The sequence below is a fragment of the Crocodylus siamensis genome, chromosome 2 (genome assembly GCF_052110815.1).
Source record: "Crocodylus siamensis isolate JL-2025a chromosome 2, ASM5211081v1, whole genome shotgun sequence".
Taxonomy (NCBI): domain Eukaryota; kingdom Metazoa; phylum Chordata; order Crocodylia; family Crocodylidae; genus Crocodylus; species Crocodylus siamensis.
In genome coordinates this window covers 217,572,114-217,594,687 of record NC_143396.1, presented here as the reverse complement: position 1 = coordinate 217,594,687, position 22,574 = coordinate 217,572,114, and the positions used below count along the sequence as shown (strand labels likewise).

Below are 22,574 nucleotides of genomic sequence, written 5' to 3'. Positions count from 1 at the left end.
CCATGTGGGGGAGTCCACAATGTATATGGTCTCTTTGTAGCCATTCTCTGACAGCAGGAAGAGCCTGCAGAGACTTAGTGCCACCTAACCCTCACCACCCCACAGGAATGGTCCCAGCTAGGGAGCCTGGAAAGGCACCAAGTGAAGAGGGGGAAGTACCTTATGATATTCACTGTGAGCTATTCAGTCATGAAAAAAAAAGTGTTCTTTAGTCATTATATTCTCAGTTCAAATTCCACAAAGACAGTCTGTGGTGACTTCCCATCTCAGCTCTTAATTAAATGGGCAAGAAAAAAAGTTTCAGGAGGAACATTTCCCCATGGGGGTCAATTATATCAGCCTCCAAGCCCCCTGCAAGCATGCAGAATGAGGTTTACTTACCAGCAATGGCAACAGCAATACTTCCATTTTGTAAATACTATATCTGGGACCTTACTCCCCACTCAAGGCCATCGTAGGTCATGGCCATAAACTTGCGATCTTTAAGTTTGTGCATTGGGACTTGTTGGGAAGACCTGGAACCAGCAATTAGAACATGACTCATCTTTTAGTTTTACGATGCTTTTTTTTTTTTTTTTTTTTTTTAAATGACAGCTCAGGCATACCTGGTTCTTCTGGCCAAGACAGACACTTCTTTATTAAAAAGCCAGCCCAAGAGCCAGGCAACATTCACTCAAGGTAGGAGTACAGAAGCATGCCTAAGAAGAAAAAAACAAAACAAAACAGAGAACATATTCATACCACCTAAGAGGGAAAGGTGAAAGAAGCCTCTGGACCACACTGGTCAGCTCCTCCCAACTTGTAAGAAACCATGACCAGTTTAATATTTATATGGTGTAGGTTGATCTCATTTCTAAGGCTTCTTCTGCCTTGTAAGGGAATGGATGCGAATGCAAAAATCAGAATGTACATAGATAGCTGACATTATCTTCTCTAAAAAACTGTGACTTGGTACCAAATAAGACCCTCCAAACACAATCAAGACAGAAAGAACAACACTTTTCTTATATAGTAATGCCTTGTAATAGTTTTGTCATTTGTGATTTTCATGATTTTGGAATTAGTTAGTTTATTGACTTCCACAATAAAGCCCATTCTACAATTTTCAAAGTGAAAGCACAAATTTTCATAAAAATAATTGCTCTGCTCTTAGCATATAAAAATAGCTTTACTTACACTGGATAAATTCACTTATGCCAAGGCCTAGAAACAGGTCAAAGGCTTCATATCAAGACTTATACGACTTACTATAGCAGCTTTTTTGGTACCTGATCATGCTTAGAAACACCACATACCCAGCTGCTTTGCCACATGGAGGCTGCTGATCCATAGGGAACTACTTTGAGGGCTGTTGCTAGAGGCCAGCTGAGCAGCCCATACAAGATGCCATGCATAGCCAGGACTTAAGAGCCATTGTACCTTCCATACCATTCTGACAAGTTCACAACACAACAGCCTTTTGATTTTTGCTCTGTGGATAGGAATAGCCAATTTTGGACAAGCAGCTCTTAAGGGCTAAGTACAGAGAGTCAAAAAGCCAGAGGCTAAATTGATTCAGCCTTTGCAGGTTAGTCTAAGCTGCAAAGAATAAACCAGTAAGCAAATGAACAGACATTTACTTTTGATTCAGGAAATGCAGCCACATGCCTGCAGTGGTTCAAGCCAGAAGGCACTAGAGCATGGCTTTCCAGCACATAGCCAACATGGGCTGTGTGCTCCTTTCCTCTTCCTGGTGCCCCCAAGGGATTTGCAGTCCACAGTCACAGCAGTAGAACTCTGTGGGGCTGCTCTTCACTTCCTCTTCCAGGTGCCTCTGGGATTTGTAGTCCATTTGCAGCCCACACCAAGTAAACCCGCAGGGCAAGGCTGCTCTCTACTCAGGGGAAGGCAAGTTTAACCCCCTTCCTTGATCCCAGTCAGGGTTTGCCAGTGGTGTGGGGAGACAAGCAAGTCAGCCAGTGAACCAGCTCTTACTGCTTCAGCTAGGGAGCATAGAGGGTGAGAGCAGCCCTGCTCTCTGGAGTAGACAGCACAGCCTGACTCAGGGCTGAAAAGGATGCTGGGGGACTGCGATTTAAAACTTGAACCAGGAAGGGACAGAAGTTTCATAAGCCAGTTTGACCTAAAATCGGTTAGGTCTGATACTATATTCAACCAGGTTCATCTTAAACCAGTTTCAGCCATTTTGAAACTGGTTTACATGCCCTGAACTTCTGTCATTACAGGTTTAAGCCAGTTTCTGATCACATAAGCCAGTTTGTGTGCAACTTCTGTCCATAGCTAGGGAGTCAAAGCTTCCCTGGTTCCAGCAGCAATCAAGATAGTGGTCAAGTTATCCTTTACGGAGTTCTACAGCTTCATCAATTCCATTTTCCAGGAAGTTTTTCTGCAGCAGTGATGTTCGTATACTGCCAATGATCAATACTGCTAGTGGGGAAGTAGACAATTTCCTCAACCACTACAAGTAGAAAGAACATGCCAGAATAGAGGCAACACTAACTGCTGATCCTCTACACCTTTACAGACAGAAGAGGGGGAAAAGGCAGGGCAAAGGACAATAGTGGAAGGGAACATGCAGATAGGCAACACCTGCTTTTAGGGTGCCTCCATAAAAATAGGAGGAAAGTTAGTTTCTCGACTTCAGTGCACAGAGCAAAAAATGCAATCATTAATTTTTGTAATACATTCTTGGCTCTTAGAACTTTCCAGGAGCTTCCTACTGCTGGAAAAATCCCCATCTCAAAATGTAGATGAAAGGATAATACAGCACTAATAAGGGCTGTATAGTAGGGGTGCACAAAGCTTTGGTTGCTGATTTGATTAGGAGAAGATCCAGCCCAATTCAGAGGCCGAATCATTGAATTCAAGTTGAATTGGGAGACAGAAAAAAACCCTCCAAATTTATTCAGAAAAGATTAGGAGGTTTGGAGGGCAGTCTTTCAGGGGAACAGAAACTGAGAAGAGGGAGGGGGAGCAGGGGGAAGACTGACATCTGTAGCTGGCCAGTGACTGATCTTTCCTGCCCTTGAGTCCCCTTCCAATCAATGCTCTAGGGGAGGGACATAGACACAGCACATAAAGCTTCTGTCTGCAGCCTTTCCATCCCTTTTGTGAGCTGCTTCTGCCTGAGCACTGGGAAGGACTCCTGTAACAGGCTATCATCCCTGCTGGTTTCATCCCATTGTGCCTTAACAGACATACAAAGTCATGCATGTCATGAATTTTGCTCATCAGCACCTTGGGGTGCAGTTTTCCAGAAACCTGCACCCATCTCCTTGAAACTTGGCAGGTTTTGTGCCCTCAAAAGGGGCTACCATCCATGCCATTTTCATCCAAATCTACCAAAAAAAATGACAAAGTTAAAAGGTATTTCAGTAATTTCCTATTATAGTCTACGGCTGAATCTTTCCGAATCTCTTTGGAATCTTCCAAAGCTGATTTGGCCAAATCCAAATCCAAAATCAAATACTTCCCTATTTGCACAGGCCTGTTGTATAATCCTAAAATTTCTATGGAGAAGCACTACCCTCTAGTGGTAGAATGCTTGAAGTGCATTCAACAGAAAGAGGATAAGGACCTAAAACAGAGGCCAGCTACATCCACCTGATGGGCAAAAAAGGTGACTCACTAAACAGAAGTAACACTATTAGATAGCATAATTCTGTTTCAAGAGCAATATAGTGCATCTTGTACTAATTAGGAGTTAAAAGTTGAGGTTGGGAAATCAAGAATCCAGCAGCCAAAAGCTAGAAATCCCAGCCTCTTCGCGTGTAGGCCACTAAGGTCTGAAGCATAAGTTTACCCATATTAGAAGGGGAACAACTATATGATATGGCCTAGAGGGGTTTATTACAGCTCTAATGTGTACTACAGCTCTGACCTGATGCGAGATCTTGGACAGGGCATTTCACATTTCAGCTTTAAATTCAGTTTTGAGTGGAATAGAATGTCGCCAACTAAAAAAGGTGCTGAGGATTAGCAAATTTTATGTCTGTACAGTCCTTTGAACAGCCTATAATACTCATCTGTGATTCTTGTTCCCCAATAGGTGGCGATGGGATTTCATTAGTAGACAAAGGTATGTAGGGGAATGAAGACAAACTGTTTTGTATGCACAGCAAATGGCATGCTACAGCTGAGCCAGTTGACAAGAAGAGTCAGAGTTTCTAGCTCATACATTGACTCTCAATCCTAGAGATCTGAATTGATTTGCATAAATCACCCTGGTCATTTCTCAATAGCCAATTTGCTGTAGACATAAGGACTCTCCAAGCAGCCTATAAAACATAAATTTCTCACCACTCCAGGCAGCTAAGTGTCACTTTATTTAGAGATGTCATTCTTATGTGTGAAGGGCAGCACCAGACTGGCAGAGGAACAGTCTTTGCTGTAGGCATAATGGGGACATTTAGGGGCACCTGCTAAAGGCACACATTTCTCTAGATAGACAGCATTAGCCTCTTGAATCCTGTTAACTCGACACAAGCACCATTTCCTTGGCTAACAGGTAGCCAGCCTACTGCCACCAATTCTTCAGCCATGCATCTCAAATTAAATCCAACATACATTTCCCTTGAAGAGAGGACTTGCCATGCCATTTTTACTCAAATGCCCCCATAAAAAGGCTGAACACTTCATTCCTATGACCCAAAAGCAGGTGCAAGGTTCCAAGCAGCAGAGGCCATTCTCCACAACACTAATTCAGGTTTCCCTCATAGGTAAGCCTCCAACAGCACCTCGGCAGCCACCACCACTACCACTAGGTGTTTCTTAACATCCCACCTTTTGATGCACTGATCATGGCTATGCATTCCCAGTCAAAGATAGTCTTATGCAGAACAGGAAGGACAGAAAAAAAGTGAAGCAAACAACCACTAGGCTTTTTCTTTTTTTAAGCCAATCTCTTTATTATAGAAATACCCGACCCTATATATTTAAATCTGTACATGCATTTCTTCCAGTGGGAAGAGCTTCCTTAAAAAAAAAGGGGGGGGGGGAAGAAAGAGGGAGAGAACATTCTCTTTCTGCTCAGCACTGGCAAACAAACAAACAAACAAAAAAAAAAATCAGAGAACAAGAGCCAAACAAATAAAGAAAAAAAGTGTAGGGAACGAGTTTTAGTGCAAGGGGTAAATGCTAATTTTACTAAATCAGGAAAAGGAAATGGCACATCCCCCCCAAAAGCAAAAATGTTCAGCTGGAGGAGATCTGTTCAGGGGAGGGAGATCACAAGCGAGTCTAGGTAAAGAAAGCACAACCTTCCCCATGCCAACTACCTATCTGTGCATAACTGCCCCTGGAAGGATTACATCCTTGGTGAAGAGGGAGCCTAGCTAATATGGCTCTTTCAGTTTTTAGCTTTGCTGCCAAGCCCCACATCCCTGGGAGAGTGGAGTGAGGGGAAAACTTTCAACTTCTCCCTTGCTAGAAGGGAAAAAACGAGCAGCTAGCACCTGGCATATACAGAGACTATTCCCAAGACACGGCACAGGGGGTCCCTACCATCCCTGGAGCCATGGTACACATTAGGAAGGTAGACTTGCCTATCAGGCACCCTGTATCCAAAATTAAGATAGTCTCTTTCCCCTCCAGGGCTAGAGTCTAAATAAAAGGTCTTTTTACCTCCTTTAAGACTTATGATTTCCACGCACAGCTGCAGGAAGTCACCCATTTCCAAGCCTTTTATGCTGTGTGACTGGATTCCAACACAGCTTTTAAAAAGGAAGGAAGGAATCCTTTATCTAGATCACCAACTTGTCAGTTCTTTGTAAGTGCTGCTGGCCAGTTAGAATCAAGCCCATGATCCTGCTGTCTGGTACAGAATAGAGTTTTCCTGGACCAACTTAGACTGCTATTGGCATACCTGCTGAAACCACCATCCTTTACAGGACACTTATGATCTAGGCACCAGTATCAAGGATTCTAGACCTTAAATGACACTTAACCAGCAGGCCAGATACAGTTATGAGAGGGACTCTTGATCAGCGAGTTCAGGAAAGGGTCCATAAATCAAGACAGCAATGGGAGTGGTACCCCCCCCCTTGGTACAGAGCCAGTAATCCAACATACACTTCCATTTTAACATGATTAAAAACAAGAGTTAGCAAAATCACAGATCTATAAAAATCAGAAAACACATAAAAATCACTTCTATAAAAAGTTGGCAGCCCAAGAATACAACCAGCAAAGCCAGCCTGGGCTGAGCCCATACTATACAAGTCTCTAAAGTGCCTCAGAGCCAGTAAAAGGGCAGCTGATGCAGCTAAGAAAGTCCAAAACCCACATGCACCTGTTCCAAGAGCAGCTCAGCAGCTGGTGTCACAAGCTGAGTGGGCCATGCTTGGAATAGCCAGGCTTGACTCTTTCTAGAGATCTATCCACCAGTCAAGTGAGGAAGAGAAAGAGTACATGTGTGTGAAAGGAAGTATTTGGTTTACCTCCCCCCTCTAAAAAAAAAAAAAAAAGGGAGAACTAACCAAGGGCAATGATTAGTGCGAGGAGAAAAAAAAAAAAAGCGCAGAGTTGCAAGAAGGAAGTGGGTCACTCAGAGGCATCACCACTAGCAAGCCAAGCCCTGAAGCTTCCTGAGGATTTATTTGGGGGAAGAAGAGGAGGGAATCTTAGATCTAGTGGAGGAGTAATCTTTTATGCTGTGTTATATCAAATAGGCTGGCAGAGAATGGAGATTGGGAAAGGGTTGCATAAAATATGGACCAGGCAGAAAATCCTTCCCACCCCCCACCCTCTCCCTCAGGCTGAACTTGCATCATGCAATGCCCTGGTAAGGGGCCTGCCTCAGTGTCAAAAATACAGGAAAGGGCAGCCCAGGGCCTGCAGGTGTCACAGGAAGATTCAGATCATGTTGCAGCTCCAATAGTTGCTTAGCAGTGTGGTGTTAACAGTGTGGGATGTCACAGGAGTAATATTCAATGTTGATTGAACAGCCTGGGTACAAGGCAGGAATGTTTTGTTTGCTCCGCTCTGTGGTGTGGCAGCGCTGGGGTCGACAGACTCAGGACTTCGGCACTTTGGTGTAGTCTTCACTGTGTATATTCTTGCAGAGTGACATGGACAGCAGCATGCCCAACAGCTGGAACAAGGAATTGGGAAGAGGGAAGATCAGGCAGGTGCAGGCAAAGGAAGAAACATGCACATTGGTGCTACTTCAGGTTCAGTGATCAGGTGGCCCCCATCAGTACAATAGGCTGTTAACAGCCAGCAAATACAGGCATAGTCTTGTACTAGAAGACAAGTCTTTAAAAGTCTCCCTTACTTAATATATTTACTCAAATCTAAAAGATGACCCTGACTTTAAAATGACCCCTTAATAGTTAGATTCTCTGGTGGAAAAAAAATGTATAAACAGGTTACAATTTCCAGATATATAATCTAATTATTGGAGGTTTGCCTTGAATTTGTTCCCCTCCTACTGCTATAGCAACAGAAATAAATCTCTGGTGGGAGTGGTGGGGGGAGGAGGAGAAGGGGTCAGGTGGCCTCCTTAACTTCTTCCTTCTTACTGTCAGACCCTGCTTGGGCTCTGTTTTCTCCCTGAATGTGTGGGAGTGAGGGGCAAATTTAAAGACAGTGACTTTACTATAGGTATGTTTATTTCAATTTGCATATAGGGAAATTACTATGGGTACTCAGACTTGGTTCATCCAGAATTGATGCAATATTCCTTTTTTGCAAGCTGTTGCAAGTTTTAAATGCAGGCACTTCATAAAACACACACCTTTTGAGCAGCACTTATATACACACACATTTTTACATAGTAAAAACTATGCATGTTATTAGTTCAAAAGCAGCAAAAGGTTTGATTTACCGCAGTTCACTGAGTCTGCTGGGGCCTAGCCCAGTGTTTTGAACCATGATGATCCACACTTCAGCATTGGTCAGGTACGTGCGCGCATTCCAGATAGCCTCGCACAAAGGATCCATACACATAAGTAGCTCCCTACTGATGTCTGAAACTGGGCATTTGTCACGAACCCTGGGATCCTTCAACAATTTATATGCAGATGAGGTTCAGAGCTGCCTGATCCAGCTTCATTTAGTGTGGCCCTGCCTTCCACGCATCTCATATGACACGCTGAGAGAAGGTGACAGAGCCTCTCATCTAGAGATAAGTTTGGTGATGTTTGACAGACATTTATGGTTGATGAAGAAATAGGAATCATTGGAACTGGGAAAGGAAGGTGCTGCTCAGCTGTGGGAATTTAAATGTATTCACTGTAGCTGTTCACCATGAGTGGAAAAGAAGTCAGTACTGAGGGGGGGGGGACTGAGGACAATAGGCACTGTATCTTATTGAGATAGGTGGTACTACCTTAGCTTTGTGGTAGGTGCCAACTCTGTGCATGCTCAGTGAGTGCTTGAGCCTCAGAAAAAAAAAAGTTAGTGCACCCACAGAGTTGACTGCATGTTTTAAGAACCCACACTTTACTGGAAGCAGCAGTGTGTTATTTCAACCTGGCTCTGTGGTATGTGTAAATCAGGTGCTTCAGCAGAGCTGTGGTGCTTTTAGATAAGCTGATTCAAATCAGCTATTAGATAAAAAGCCCCACTAAAGCACCAGATCTTTACAAATGCTGCAGAGCCATACTGAAGTAACGCACTGCCTCTTCTGGGCATCCACAGGGTTCAGCGCTGCCTTTTTTTCCCCTTTTTTTAAAAAAAACGAAAAGTAAGTCTCCAAGCACCCAACACAAGAAGCCAAAAGTTGGTGCCTATGGTAGGTGCCCATCAGTATGTTTTCCCATACATGGGCCATGGGTTTTACAGGTATGCTCAGTGTGGACTTCACAGCTGATTTCCATTACTAAGCACTTGCTGCTCCTAGCAGCAGTTTACTGATCAACTGGGTATTTAATGATTTTTTTTTTTTTTGTATGTGAATATAAAATGAAAGGCTCCTTCTGATTGGGGGTAGGTGGGAAGAGGGCAGGGAAACCTTACCATATTCAAGTAAATATGGTAGTTACTACTGGGATTCAACTAGTTATAACTGGTTAGCCACATTCTTCATCAAGCATGCAGCAAACTGCTAGATACCAGATATGCTGGGCAGAACCCATCTAACCTGGGAACATTTCTCACACAAATTCCAAATTCCACTCTATTAACTGACAGCCACTAAAAAAAATTTAGTCAAGCTTGACAGGGTGTTCATGGCTGTGTTTGCTTTGAGCCCAACAAGCTAGCACCAGGGCTGTAATCCAAACCCCATGACAGCCTGAAATGGCAGCTTAACATTAGCTTAGCAAGTGTGTACAGAGCTGTGACAAGCTTACCTCAATAGCAGCAACTCCTATGCACACCCCAAGAATGATGCCAAGGTTGTCACGTAACCAGCTCTGCACACCATCCATGCAGCCCTGGGGAGGGAACCCAGTTATGAGTAAGGTGCAAGAGTACAAAGTAAGAGTCTACAACAGCAGTTCTTAGCCTTTTAGGTTTGAGACACTCGCACAGAAAAGACAAGTGCCAGCTTTTAGGTTTTCATTCAGAGCACTTGTTACCAAGAGCATTAGAAGACCACCGCAGGTCAGGATGCTCTGAACACGATCGATTCCTATTTGGAATTTCTGGGTTTAACTTGTGAATCATATTTGCATAACTAACAGTGCTAGCTGTATGTGGTACCTCAGGGTACCCTTGAAAGGATCAAGGTACCTCAGGGTGTCATGATACTCTGGTCTACAAATAGCAAAAAAGGAGGGAATAAAAGATGGTAAATGTGAACAAGAGCCAACAATACTGTTGAGTAGCCTTATTATGAAAGGATTCCTCATCCTCATTCTGTCCCAAGCCTGGGAAGTACACCTTAGAGAAGAGAACTAGAATGGCCATGGGGAAGCAATGGCAAAAATAATCCCTGAAGTGGGCTTCCCGCTCTCCAGCTTCTCTCAAGTACTAAGGAGCACTTTGGATGGGGGGGCCTGTTCAAAGCCTAAAGACACTTACCTGAGAATGGACAGGCCACCAGTCAGAGCCCAGTGTGCCATTATCAGTGTCCACAGTACAGAAGCCAAAAGGATATGAATTGTTGGAAGAGCAGGAACAAGGATAGGATGTGTAGCTTTCATTTTTGAGGAGTGTGTTATTCATCCAATCTTTTGGTCCATCCCAGCCACAGCAATTCAGCTAACAATAAAATACATAAAATAAAATCATTGGGTTTTATTCCCTTTAAAAAGAACTATTAGTGCTTAGAAAGGAGGGGCTGGTACCAGGTACATCCTCTGTGTAGTACCTGTGAAGCCAAAGCTTAGGTGATTGTTTTTGATCTCACCTCAGCAATGTTAGAACACTTCTGGCATCCCAAGGTCATACTGAGCATGTGTTCATGGGACAACTACCTTATCAGTGTCATTTGCACAGCTTGGCACTGAAGGATATTGCTGTGTTTAGATCAGTGGTTTTCAATCATCTTTTTACACTGAGGGTACCCCTTCAAAACTTTTATATTAGCTTTTTAAATAGGGTACCATGACATGCTGAAATGTATTTTGAATAGCATAACCATATTATACAATACTATGTTAAGTATTAATCAGTTATTCATTTACTAGATCTTGTATTACACTCACCCCATGGCCATTGCTGCTGCAGCTAAGTGGACCCAGAGAGTGCAGAGCCAAAAAGGTGCATGCTCCTGTCACCCTTCTGCTGCAGCCCTTCCCAGCCCAATCCTACATGGCATCTCCCAGAAAGATGTGCAGGACAGTTCTGTTTTCATGACATGCATCTGAGCCAAGCTGAGAAGTGGTTACAGCAGAAAGGTACACTAACTACATTACATTATGCAGCCAAGCAGGTCTTTTCCACTGCAGTTCTTCCCAGTTCAGTTCCAACCTGCCTCCTCAACAGAAGTGTATGGGGCAGTTCTGTCAAATGCTGCTGCCGCCACTGATCTCCAGGCCACCACCATGGGGTGGGAACTGTCCTACGCTCCCCACCTCTCAAACCAGGAACAGCCGTCAGAAATAGTGCACCTGCCTGCATAGTGTAATGCAGGAAGTCAACTTTTCTGCTGCAGCTGCTTCTCCATTTAGCTCCATATGCCTCCTGAAAATAAAAGGCACAGGAGGGAATTTCACCCTACAGCAGGGGAAGCACCAACATTACAGCACCCCAGCTGAGAACCACTGGCTTAGACCATAACTTGCTTCATGGTCAGTCTTCAATCCAGACATTGAAACCAAACTATAGAAATTACAAGACCTGGTTTGAATGTACCATAGCATCAAAAGTTGCCTTACAACATGTATTCTTCATAATACCTCTTGATGGCAGCCTAGATCATTACAATTTAAAAATTTATATGCATTTCTTATGCTTATGTCCATCTTTACTGTTTTCCATACTGCTTTTGAAGAGCCATCTTAATACCAACCTCTTCTCAAAGAAAAAAAAGAGAAAGCTGAAGGAGGTGGTGGGGAAGAACAGGTAACACATGCAAGCAACAGCATTTTGGCTAAGGATGGTAGATATTTACATGTGGTAGGTTTGAGAAAGACTCATGCCCAGGAATCAGAGGGAGACCATTAAAAAGGTTTAAAGCTTCTAAAGCAATTGGCTAAACTGAATATTTACTTAAGAGTGGGGGGGGGGGGAAGAGGAGGAATAAAAAAGTAATTTTTGGAACAAATCCACCCATGGATTGCCCAACTCAACTGTCAACAGCAACCAAAAACCACTACAAGATGGTTCACTTACACCTGAAACTCCAGGCCCAATGTTATTAATAAATACAGCCAGCTATTGGCACAGGGCTAGTTTACAAAACAAGCTTGGGAACAGAAATTTCTATTTGTAAAGAGATTCCAGTAGATGGGCATCTGTAGGCTTAGAGGTAGAGGGGAAAGAGTCTAAAAAGGCCAAGTTCTAGGCATGTGACCTAGTAGGCTGCCTTATACCATACCTGCCACTCACATATTCAAATGCTTCTGCCAAAATATGGAACAAAGGTTGCCAAAAGCAACTCAGGAGGAAACCTGGTATTTAGATTACTGATTTAAAGACGATAATCAGCACTTAAGGGGGAGGGGAGGGGAAGTGTGGAATAAAATCAGAAGTAGTCACACAACACTACCACCACATGCCTCTACCTGGATAATATTTAGGCTTGGCAGGATTCAGTGTTTAAAATTGATAAACATTTTGCCTGATCCTCACAGACCAACAGGAAAATAATAATTTGTTGGTAATCATTGAAATTTATAGAGAGGGGGATGTTAAAAAAAACACAAAAACACAAACCTGGGACAAGGGTAAAGAAAATCCAGAGTACCAGCATTTGGTATTTAGCATTAGTACCAACATGTTTTAGTTTCATTGAAGGAGTCTCAGAAAGAACATGCACCACTCCAGGGAGTTTGAGTCTGAACACCACAGCCTGACATACCACGATGTACTACTGCAGAGATACCACACACTGAAAGCCCACTGGGCCCCTCGCGAGTCGAGACTGAAGCTATTTACCCATGCCATAAAACACTGCAGGTGCAAAGGAGGGAAGTCCACTCTCCACAGCCCAGCCTGTCCTCTGCTGAGACCATCAGTAAAAAAGGGTAGCACAACCATGATGCTAAGATGTAGGTACAGAACAAGACTTTAAAAGAAGCCTAGGTAATGTAGTCTATCCCTCAAACCAGAACCAATACGGAAACAGGCAAAAGCCATGGCAATAAGGAGACCATGCCTTGCTCTTACGTCCGAGACATCCTGCAATTAACAAGACAAAAAATGCAAATACAAAGAACTGGGGGCTGGGCTCACTTCCTGTTTGCCTGAAGAGCTCTTTGGTTTGGCACTACACAAAACATATGCTCCTAAATGTTCAGCTGAGAAAGTTTTCCTAGCCAGCTGCTCAGGCAGCAACTTGAGCCAAGTTAAACCCGTTCATAGCTGGACAGTTCCAAGCAAAGCCAGATAAGCCAGCACTGCACAGAAACACTGCATGCCAGGAAAGAAGAAGTGACAGAAGCAACAGCAGCTTCTGGGCTTGTCTGCCATCAAGTGTGTTACCAAGAGATTCACCCTTTACTGCTATTTTTTACTTGGGTAAAACCATGGCTTAAATTTGGGGTGGGGGGGGAGGGAGGGAAGGAGGGGACAAGGGGGCAGCACAGAGGAAAAAACTGGATACTGTGCAGATTATGGTAAAAAGGGGAGTTTTTTTCCTCCTCCTAGTCTTGCCTAGTGCCAGGGGCCCCTTTCGTTGTTAGGTAGAAAATAGCAACTGGTCCTACAAACTACAGCCTGCGTACCCCATTTAAGGCTAGCAGCCAAGATGGTCTCAAAGCAGATAAGCACCCAAATCCTGAGTTAACCACGGTGTTGGTCAGCCAGATGGCAGAGGCCAGTAAGCTGCCCTGCCCCAGCCATCTCAGTTCATGGACTACAGCAGCCATTTGTGCTTTCTGTAGAGGACTGCTCAAGGAAGAGCCCTTTATAGAAACCGCATCCTAGCATGCGAGCTAGAGGCTGCAGCCTGGGAGAAGACAATGAACAATAGCCACAAAGCCAAACTGCAAGAGATTTAAGACAGAGCAAGCCCAGAATGCCAAAAGGCAGTTCTTGGGTTCCACTGCCATAGGAGTGTGGAAATGGAGATAAAAAGATGGTGTTAAAAGGGCCTTCATAACAGTATTAAAAAGGACAGTGAGCGTGGGACTGGAACACAGTGCTGAATGAGGGTGCAGGTGCCAGAGGCTGTCTCGTTCTAGCAATGCCCCGCTAGGATACCAGTGTGGCATAGTCAAACTTAACTAGCCCTTCCTCAGCAACTCACCTGCTTCTGCACATAGTCCCATGCTTCCTGGATGCTCTTTTTCTCTTCATTTCCAGAGTTGTAGTCCTGAATCAAGCTTTGGACCATGGTGGACATTTCATTTTTTACCTGGCAATGTAAAAACACAAGTAGTCAGTGAGTCAATGCTCCTACACATGCACTTAACTTTTTACTTATTTCTTCAGAATTAAAGCTGGGATGCTATCATCCACCTGCACAACTCACTATTCAGCCTTGGGCAAAGTGCTTTACCTCCAATTCCCAACCCTTGCTCCATCACCGTCTGTCGCTGTTCTCAAGCACACTAGGAAGATGTCAGTAGGTGCCCCCACTGCCTCAGTTCTGGGTTTTGAGCATGCGAATCAGGAGCAGGTGGAGAAAAAAAGACCTCTGGCATGTTCATTAGCTTGCTGAGGATTATCATGGAGCCACTATTTCCAGAGGACCTTGCTACAGAAACAGGAAGGTGATCTTAAAGCTACTGGGGGGAAAACCAAAACTAAATGTGTATTACAAAAGAGGATGTAAAAATGTGGTAGCAGAGCATAGGAAGGGCATAAGTACAAGATACAGGCACACACATAGATGCTGAATAGACCTCTTGACACCACAAAGTTACATCAGGAAGTGACTAGGTTTGCAGAGCCTTGAGAAAACCAGGAAGGCCAGACTGGGATGCTATTCATACATTTTGCATGGGAGATACTGAGAAGGTGACAAATGAAGGAAGTTGAAGGGAGAGGAAGAGTGCAAGTTATAGGGATGACATGAAGGAAGTAGGTCAGGAAGTGCTTGAACTAAGCCAGGGGTTTGAATGAAGAGAAGGTATGAGGAATCAAGTAGCCAACACCTGGAATACTATATTCCATCCCAGTCACGCAAGTTTGAATTAAGCCATCTTGAATATGAAAAGGCGCAGAAGGGTTACCCTATGAAAGACCTGGCAAATCTGTTTTACAAGAGAAGACTAGAAAAGCTAGTATTCTTTAGCACAGTAAGATGAAGGCTAAGAAGGGGGGAGTAGAGTTACAAGTGCTGTGGAGCACTACACTAGGAATATATAAAAAGAATGCCAAAAAGGGGCAGTGTTACCACAAAAGCAAGTAGGCAATACAGGTCATGGTTGCTTGAACTAGAGGACAAAGAGGCTTCACTCAATGCTAGATTCTCCCCTGGGTCACCATCTTGTTCTGTTTAAAGCAAGCCACCCAGGTATTTGCATTTGGTACCATGAGTCACAACTTCAAGCCAATTGATATCTCTAAAAGAAAGTTGTACTCTGACAGTAGCTGATTTATGCAGTCCAGAAGCCTAGTAATCCTCCCAGCTAGAAGTCACAGCTGCATTTCTGGTGTTCAGTGTCTAGAACATTTGCTGTCAGTATACAGGCCCCCTTAAAAAGTCACTGCAGTATACACTATCCTAGAGCCTGGCAAAAAGGGCAAACTGGGCCCTTGACACAGGCAAGCCTCATTCCCTGAGCACCACCCCTTCAAGAGTTTTATGATCTCCATCATTACTGTGGTTACAGCAACAGCTTCCAGGAAAGGGGCAGACCCATATAAGAAACAGCACAGGAAGCTACAAGGATCATCAGAAAGTGTGCGACTAGATTTAGTATCCGTCTTAAACATTTATGCCCCTTTCTGCCCCAAACCAGCCTGATAGTGGACATAGTTAAACTAAAATGATTGTCAGAGTCAGCATTCTCTCCTAGTTGGTAGTTATGGGCCATCCCAGCAGGTTTCAAGACTTCTTTCTGGGCACAGAGTGCTCCAGACTTGCTGGCCCTGGTAAAAACAGGGAGACCTAGCAATTAGATCTTCATTTACAACAGCAGAGGCCATCTCATTACTAAAATTCTCAAGGCCACGGTCACATTCCTCCCCCCCAAAAATCTTCAACATGCCATTCAAACAGATAGGAGACAAGGAAACACATGGTCTCCCTGCTTCTCTTTAACTACGTGGCAAACAAGCTTCCCCACCCAATTACAGGAATCAAAGCCACTTGAACTGCTTGCCACTAACAGGACTGTACTGGTGCAATAAAGTATATAGGTTTCTGAACTCTGGACCCTGCCCCCCCCCCCACAGTTTCATAGTTATTAAGGTCAGATAACCCCAGCTAGGTGTCTGTCCAGTCTCCTTTTGAATATGTCCAAGGAAGAGGACAACACTACCTCCAATGGAAGCCTATTTTGGCACCCCTCACTGTAGAGAACTTTTTCCTGATGTCCAGCCTGAATTTGCTCTCTTAACTTGTGTCCATTGTTTCTAGTTACCCTGACTGTCACCTTGGTAAATGTCTTATCCCCGCCACTTCCTGCTGGACCCCCCCACCCCCAATGGAGTTTGTAGGCAGCCACAAGATCACCTCTCAGCCTCCTCTTATGGAGACTAAAGAGGTTCAGGTCTCCTAATCAGTCCATATAGGGTTTTTTCTGTAAGCCTTTAACTAGATGAGTGGCCGTCCTCTGAACTCTTTCCAGGTTATCCACGTCCTTCCTGAAGTGCAGCAACCAAAACTGGACACAGTACTCCCCCTCTATGCGGCACTGGTCAGGCCACAGGTGAAGTATCACCTCCCTAGACCCGTTTGTGATGCACCTACTTATACAAGAAAGACTGCAGTTAGCTTTACTTATTATCTCATCACATTGATGACTTATGTTCATTTTGGAATCCATTACAACTCAGAGGCCCCTTTCCGCAGTTGTGCTGCTTAGAATGGTCCCTCCCAGGCTACAGGAGTGCTGATGAGTCTTCCTCCTCAAGTGCAACACATGACACTTATCCTTGTTAACCTTCATCCTATTCCGTTCCACCCACCTCCCCAGCCTGTCCATATCTGCTTGGATTTGCTCCCTGCCCTCTAGTCTTTACCTTCCCCCATAGTTGTGTTGTCAGCAAACTTGGACAGGGTGCTTACTACTCCCTCATCCAAACCACTAATGAAAATATCGACTAGTACTAGTCCCAGGACAGAGCCCTGAGGGGCTCTGCTGCCTACATTTCTCCAGGTAGAAGCCGACCCATCTACCACCACTCTGGGCACATCCCATAAGCCAATTTTTCCACCCACCAGACTGTAATAAACTAAAAACTGCAATATAGAGATTTATAAGAATTGGATGCAACACTGTGTCAAAGGCCTTTTTAAAGTCTAGGTAAACAACATCTACCTCTTTTCCCTCATCCAAGCGTTTTGTGACCCAGTTGTAAAGTGAAACTAGGTTGGTCAGGCAGGATCCGCCTGCTATGAACCCATGCTGATTGCCCCTTAGCATTACTTTACCAGCTGGTCCCCCCACAAATGGCAATCTTTAAACTATTTTCTGAAAGATCTTGCCAAGAATATGGAGAGCTATGCAAGTGCAAGAGGTAGGAAAGAGCCATTTCTGCCATGTCTCTACCCCCTCCCTCACCCAGCTTCACAAGGCCAACTTTTAGCCCAGTGTCAAAAGGTCATCCACATAAATCCCTGAACATCAGAGGATTCAGTCCTGGGGTTCTCTCTACTACCATGCACAACTTCAGTGTAATGCTCAACATGATATGGGAACATGGACCTGGAATGTTGTTTCAGGGCAGCACCTTGGAGCTTCAGGGAAAACTCCAGTTATGCTCAGGTATTACTTTGTGCACCCTGCCCTTATCACATGCTTTGGTGCCTTGGGCATTAAGAAGAGAGTATCATAAGCTACAGACTGAGGATCTTGAACCCCAGTTCCAAGAAACTTTACCTCCTAATCTGGTACTGTTGAGCATTTCAGAGAGGCATTTTAATTACATAGTGTAGTATAGTTCTAAGAACAAAATGTAGAACAGCCTGTTCACAAGTCTGGCAGAGCAGGGAAGAATGCACGCATCTACCACTAAATCCCTCACCCCTCTGTGTTTCTAGGGGAAACAAAGTGAGCAGTGAGCTGGAAAAAAAAAAAAGGTTGAAAAAAAATTTACATACAGCTACCCAACAGATCTTTGTCTATGCCCCTGGGGACTGCTGGTCAGCCAAAAAGCAGGCAAATTTTTCAGCTTCTTTCTATTTTGGTTGGTTCCGTTTTCCTAGTCACCAATGCCATTAGGTGGGTGGTGGTATGAGTCCAAGTCTCTAGCTTGGAGTCTCACTTACTGCATGACTCATGGAGCATAGTGATGGAGAAGGCTCATAGATCATCCAGTCCATCTCTGGGTTCTGTGCCAAATCATTCCCTGCAGCACTTTTTCCTTGCATTTGTCAAGTCCAATTTTTAATCACAGGTCAAGAACCAAGACTCCCCTCCCAGAATAAAGCTCAGATCCTGACATTAATGCAGGTTACAGCCACAGGCAAGTCTCTACAAACAAACATCCATATACATAATAATAGGTAGCCACTAGGGCATAGAAAGTTCCCAGTCTCAAAATGACTACTGCTCTTTTCACTCAAGAGCCTTTACAGCCAGGCCACAAGGAAGAACCCACAAAAAATTGTCTGAAATAAGTTGCAGCAGTCCTCAATTGTACCCTGGACTACAGCTGTAGGCTTGTTTGGTTTGTGTCCTGATAGTCATCTATGGAAGGGTGGTGATATCATACCAGATAAACTTTCTGAATCACATCACTATTGTGGAAACCCCCCCAAAAACTCCTCCACCCTCCAGGGAGAAGAAACACCAGCTGATAAGAGGCCATATTTTCATTAATAAGAAAAGCAAAGAGGAAAGTAGGATGTTCTGCAAATAGCTTTGCACCTCATTCAAGAGGTACTGCCAGGAAATTCCCCATCAAGAAACACTCTACCCTCCTGTGGACACTGCTGTCTGGAAGCAGTCCCTTCAGAAGGGCTTAACATTTTTGCAAGCACCCTGGGCTGCAATAGCAGCCACATATGCGATAAAACATTTTACTTTATCATGCAATGGGCCAGAACCTGAAAACCAAGAGGGAAAGAACAAAAAGCCCTCAGTGTTTTTCGCTCCTCTACCCACAGCAAAATAGTAAGCCTGAAGGAGGAAAGGGAAGAGATTCCACCAACTAAAGCTAATAACTGTTGAAAAGATGGTAGACAATAAAAGGTTCTGTCCATTATAAAACAAAGCTTTATCAGCTTTGTACAGGTTTATCAACTGCATCTCATCTGAATGTCCCCTCCTTGTGAACCTCCCTCTTCCTCCAGCTTATTTCTAGACAAACTTCTTGAATTGTGAAGGGGAAGTGGTTGGAAAGTCCAGCGCTGTTTCCCCCCCCAGGTTCTGCTTTATCTTCCCGACAGCATGCAAAAGGAACAGTCATCGCATCACTGAAGTGCAGCCACTAACTGAGGCTCAGCAGGCCATGCTGAGAGTTGTACCTCACAACACTCTGTACAGCATTACTTCAAAAGATGCATCTTATACACCACACAAAAATCAGGCAGCACCCCCACTTTCAAAGATCCTTTGAAAGATTCATAGATGTAGGGTTGGAAAGGACTTGTGCAGATCATCAAGTCCAACCCCCTGCCCAGACCCCTAGTAAGTTTAAGCTCACGTGACCCCAGCTAGGAAATTAAAATCAAGCCTCCTTTTAAAGCCCCCAGGGTAGGAGCCAGCACCACTTCCCTTGGAAGCTGGTTCCAGTTCCTGGCTACCCCAGCTGTGAAGTAGTGCCTCCTGATGTCTGTCTATCCTGAACCTACTCTCAACCTGTGGCTGTTATTCCTTGTTACTCAGGGAGGTGCTTGGGGGAACACCATCTCACACATTCCCCTCTGGTCCCCCCCGGTAGGTTTATAGATAGCCATTAGACCCCTGTCTCAGCCTTCTCTTGTGAAGGCTGAACAAGTTCAGGTCCTGTAGCCTTTCCTCGTATGGTCTGCCTTGCTGCCCCCAATCATGTGAGTGGCCCTCCTCTGGAGGCTCTCGATGCTGACCACATCCCTCCTGAGGTGCAGCACCCAGAACTGGATGCAGCCCAGAACTGCGGCCTGACCAGTGTTGCACAGAGGGGGAGGATCACCTCCTTGGACTTGCTCGAGATGCATCTGTGGATGCATGACAAGGTGCCATTAGCCTTACTGACTGCATCCTCACATTGGCAGCCCATGTTCATCTTGGAATCAGTAATGACTCCGAGTTCTCTTTCTGCCACTGTGCTTTCATGAAGGGAGTTCCCCTGGGAGCTCATGTAGCAGCCTGTAGAGGCAGCATGGAAGCACCTGGAATTTCAGTCAAGTGGCCTGACTCCTGCCCTCTGCTCCAAAAGGATCTGCAAAGGTGACAAATCTTGCTGGTACATACACCTAGCGGCATAGCTGCTTGGACTTTGCTGCACGGATCCTCCTCAAAAGTAGTCCCCAGAAATCCTTCCACCCCTCCTAATTATAGACACTTGCTAGACATTGCAAGTTGGACAAAACCCTTCAGTTTTAAAAGCCAAAATGAAGGGTAGAAGGAAGCAAGGAAACATGCTTGCCTTGTTCACCCTGAGACACTCACTCCCTTCCTCCCCCTCATGGAACTGTGTGCACGCGCAAGAGCCACTTGTTCAGAACCAGAAAAGCTACAGCTCCCTCGGAAGTCTGCTGTGTGCTTCACACCAGCTGATCACTGTTTCCATTCCTCCCCCAGCTGCAACAGAAACAATAGAAAGAAAGCTATGTTTATACCACAAAAACTGTCAGAAGCCAGCTCTAAAAAAAAAAAAACAAACCCTGCAGCTTGTTGCAAGGAATTGAAGACAAGTAGCTTCCCCCCCCTCCACACACACACAGTCTAAGACTGTCCAGTGCCACAACTACCAGGGTTTTATAACATGTGAAAGGGCACACATCAGCCCAAGATAACCCTGTAAGCACAGGATTACAGCAGCTGCCCTATGGGCCAGAGACAACAGCTAGCATAGCTGTCCTTCGCTGTTATGTCCAAACATGACCCTCGTTTTAGCCAGATGAAGTACCGAGTAGCTAGAGGTCTGATAACCTATAGCTGGGACAGAGATATTGCAGAGTTGTTCCTTCAAGCTCCAGAAATGATGTGCTAAAACAAAAACAGCACCATTTAAGAGATATTCCTTGGTGCAGCAGCCTGTTAGATGCCACTTCAGTAGACTCAGAGTAGAGGTAGAAACATTAGAAAGAGTAGAATAGTCCTCCTAACCCAGGAACTGGTGGGGATAGAAGAGCCATACAGCAGGAGGGCAAGTAGTCCAGGAATGCAAAGCAGTAGGTAATATACTGGAGAACTAAGCAGCTGCACTAGAAACAAGAGGAACAGCCATGTCTGGATGCTGCCCTCTTCTTCATTACTCTTAATTGTTTAGCAGAGCAACCGACCTTGTACTACTGAAATATGCATTTACAAGCACAGTTTCACTCAAACTCCAAGTCAAATCTTGATATATGCACTTCCTCCCATGAAAGAGGTGAATGCAGAAAGGTCTGCAGCAGTGTCTAGCCAGCACCACTGAAGGTTTAAAAGAGAGAATGGTTCAGCAGTGAAGTCAGAATGAAGAGAGAGTTCCAATGATCCCTGTTGATTCAGTTTGTAATCCAGGCTAGATGCTGGGGAGAATCAGATACCTTGCACTTTTGATAAGAAGCATGAAGCTTTGTTTCCCCAAGTACAAGATCCTGCATCAGAAGCAGGCTATGCAGCAGAGTGGGGGGGGGTGTGTGTGTGTGTGTGTGTGTGTGTGTGTGTGTGTGTGTGTGTGTGTGTGTGTGTGTGTGTGTGTGTGTGTGGACAAGAAAGTCACACTGGTTTGCACAGAGATACTACACAGACTGGAACAAGGACTCTCAGGTCTTCCAATGATGTGTCTTGTGGAGGGATGGTGCAGAGATTCTCTCACCCATGCTATCCTTCATAACAGATAAGGAAAGTAACACTTACTCTGTCTTGTTGGAAATAGATGAGCAGCCCAGCAGCTATCTGAGCCAGGAAGATCAACAGCAGGCAAGTGAAGTACTAGAAAACAAAAACAGAGAAAGGGTGAGTTCTACTGACTTTCCAGAGTGCTGTCTGTAAAGAGACCCACTCAGAGCTCACTGCTATTAGCAAGTCTCCAAGTAGGATTTTATAGGCTGGAGTTACAAGGGAAAAAAAACTCCCAGTACTGACCAGTTTAAGGTCAAGGTCTCTTTTCTTTACAGGCCCCAACTACAAAGTCGTGAGAATACAGGCCTTTCATACCAGAACTAAAGCAGGTTTAAGTTTTGCAATTCTTGGTTGCAAATGAGTAAACAGCTGCTTTAGCCCGTTATAAAAATCGACTTCCCAGGCTTCCTTGCCAATGCACTTCAGCCATAGACTGCTTTGCTGCCTCTTGAAATCTGCTGATGTCAGGTCCTCCCTGCAATCTGCAGCATCTTAATCTAACAAATGCTGATGCAGGACCATTACGTGCATCCTCAACCCAGTCCTGTCCTGCTTCCTCCCACCCCTACCCAAACACCTTTATTATTCCAGCTGTAGGACTTCCAGGAAGACACTGTTGCAGGTACCAGACTGAGGCATGTTGTAAGGTCTTGGCTGAAGTCCAGGAGCACTCAGAATGAATGTTAGCACTGGGGTTTTCCATCAAATTCTAAGTCTTGTGCATTCCTTATGACAGCCAAGCCTGGCACTGCAGTAGAAGCAGGTCTCTTCATTCCCTACCTTTTACTTATTCTTCCTGCAAAGACCATTTTTTTGGGGGGGGAGGGGGGGTATATTTCCCTCTAGCAGATTTTAACTGCTGGATGTGTGAAGAGGGAATAGTTTTACCACAGCGAGGTTGTAGAGATGACAGCCCAGCTAAAGCCCCAAAATGTG

The 22,574-nt window shown here is 44.7% G+C and overlaps 1 protein-coding gene across 1 annotated transcript in view; it reads right to left on the bottom strand.

Moving 5' to 3' along the window:
- Positions 1 to 609: 609 nt before the first annotated feature.
- The window catches only part of CD82 (CD82 molecule), a 61,013-nt gene continuing 39,048 nt past the window's right edge, over positions 610 to 22,574 (bottom strand). Inside the window, exons 5-9 of the mRNA XM_090032980.1 lie at positions 21,654 to 21,728; positions 13,799 to 13,906; positions 9,967 to 10,146; positions 9,294 to 9,377; positions 610 to 7,090 (exon numbers count right to left, since the gene is read on the bottom strand). Of these exons, the coding sequence (XP_089889106.1) occupies positions 7,013 to 7,090; positions 9,294 to 9,377; positions 9,967 to 10,146; positions 13,799 to 13,906; positions 21,654 to 21,728 (525 nt within the window). The 3' untranslated portion in view covers positions 610 to 7,012. The remainder of the gene's footprint in view (positions 7,091 to 9,293; positions 9,378 to 9,966; positions 10,147 to 13,798; positions 13,907 to 21,653; positions 21,729 to 22,574) is intronic.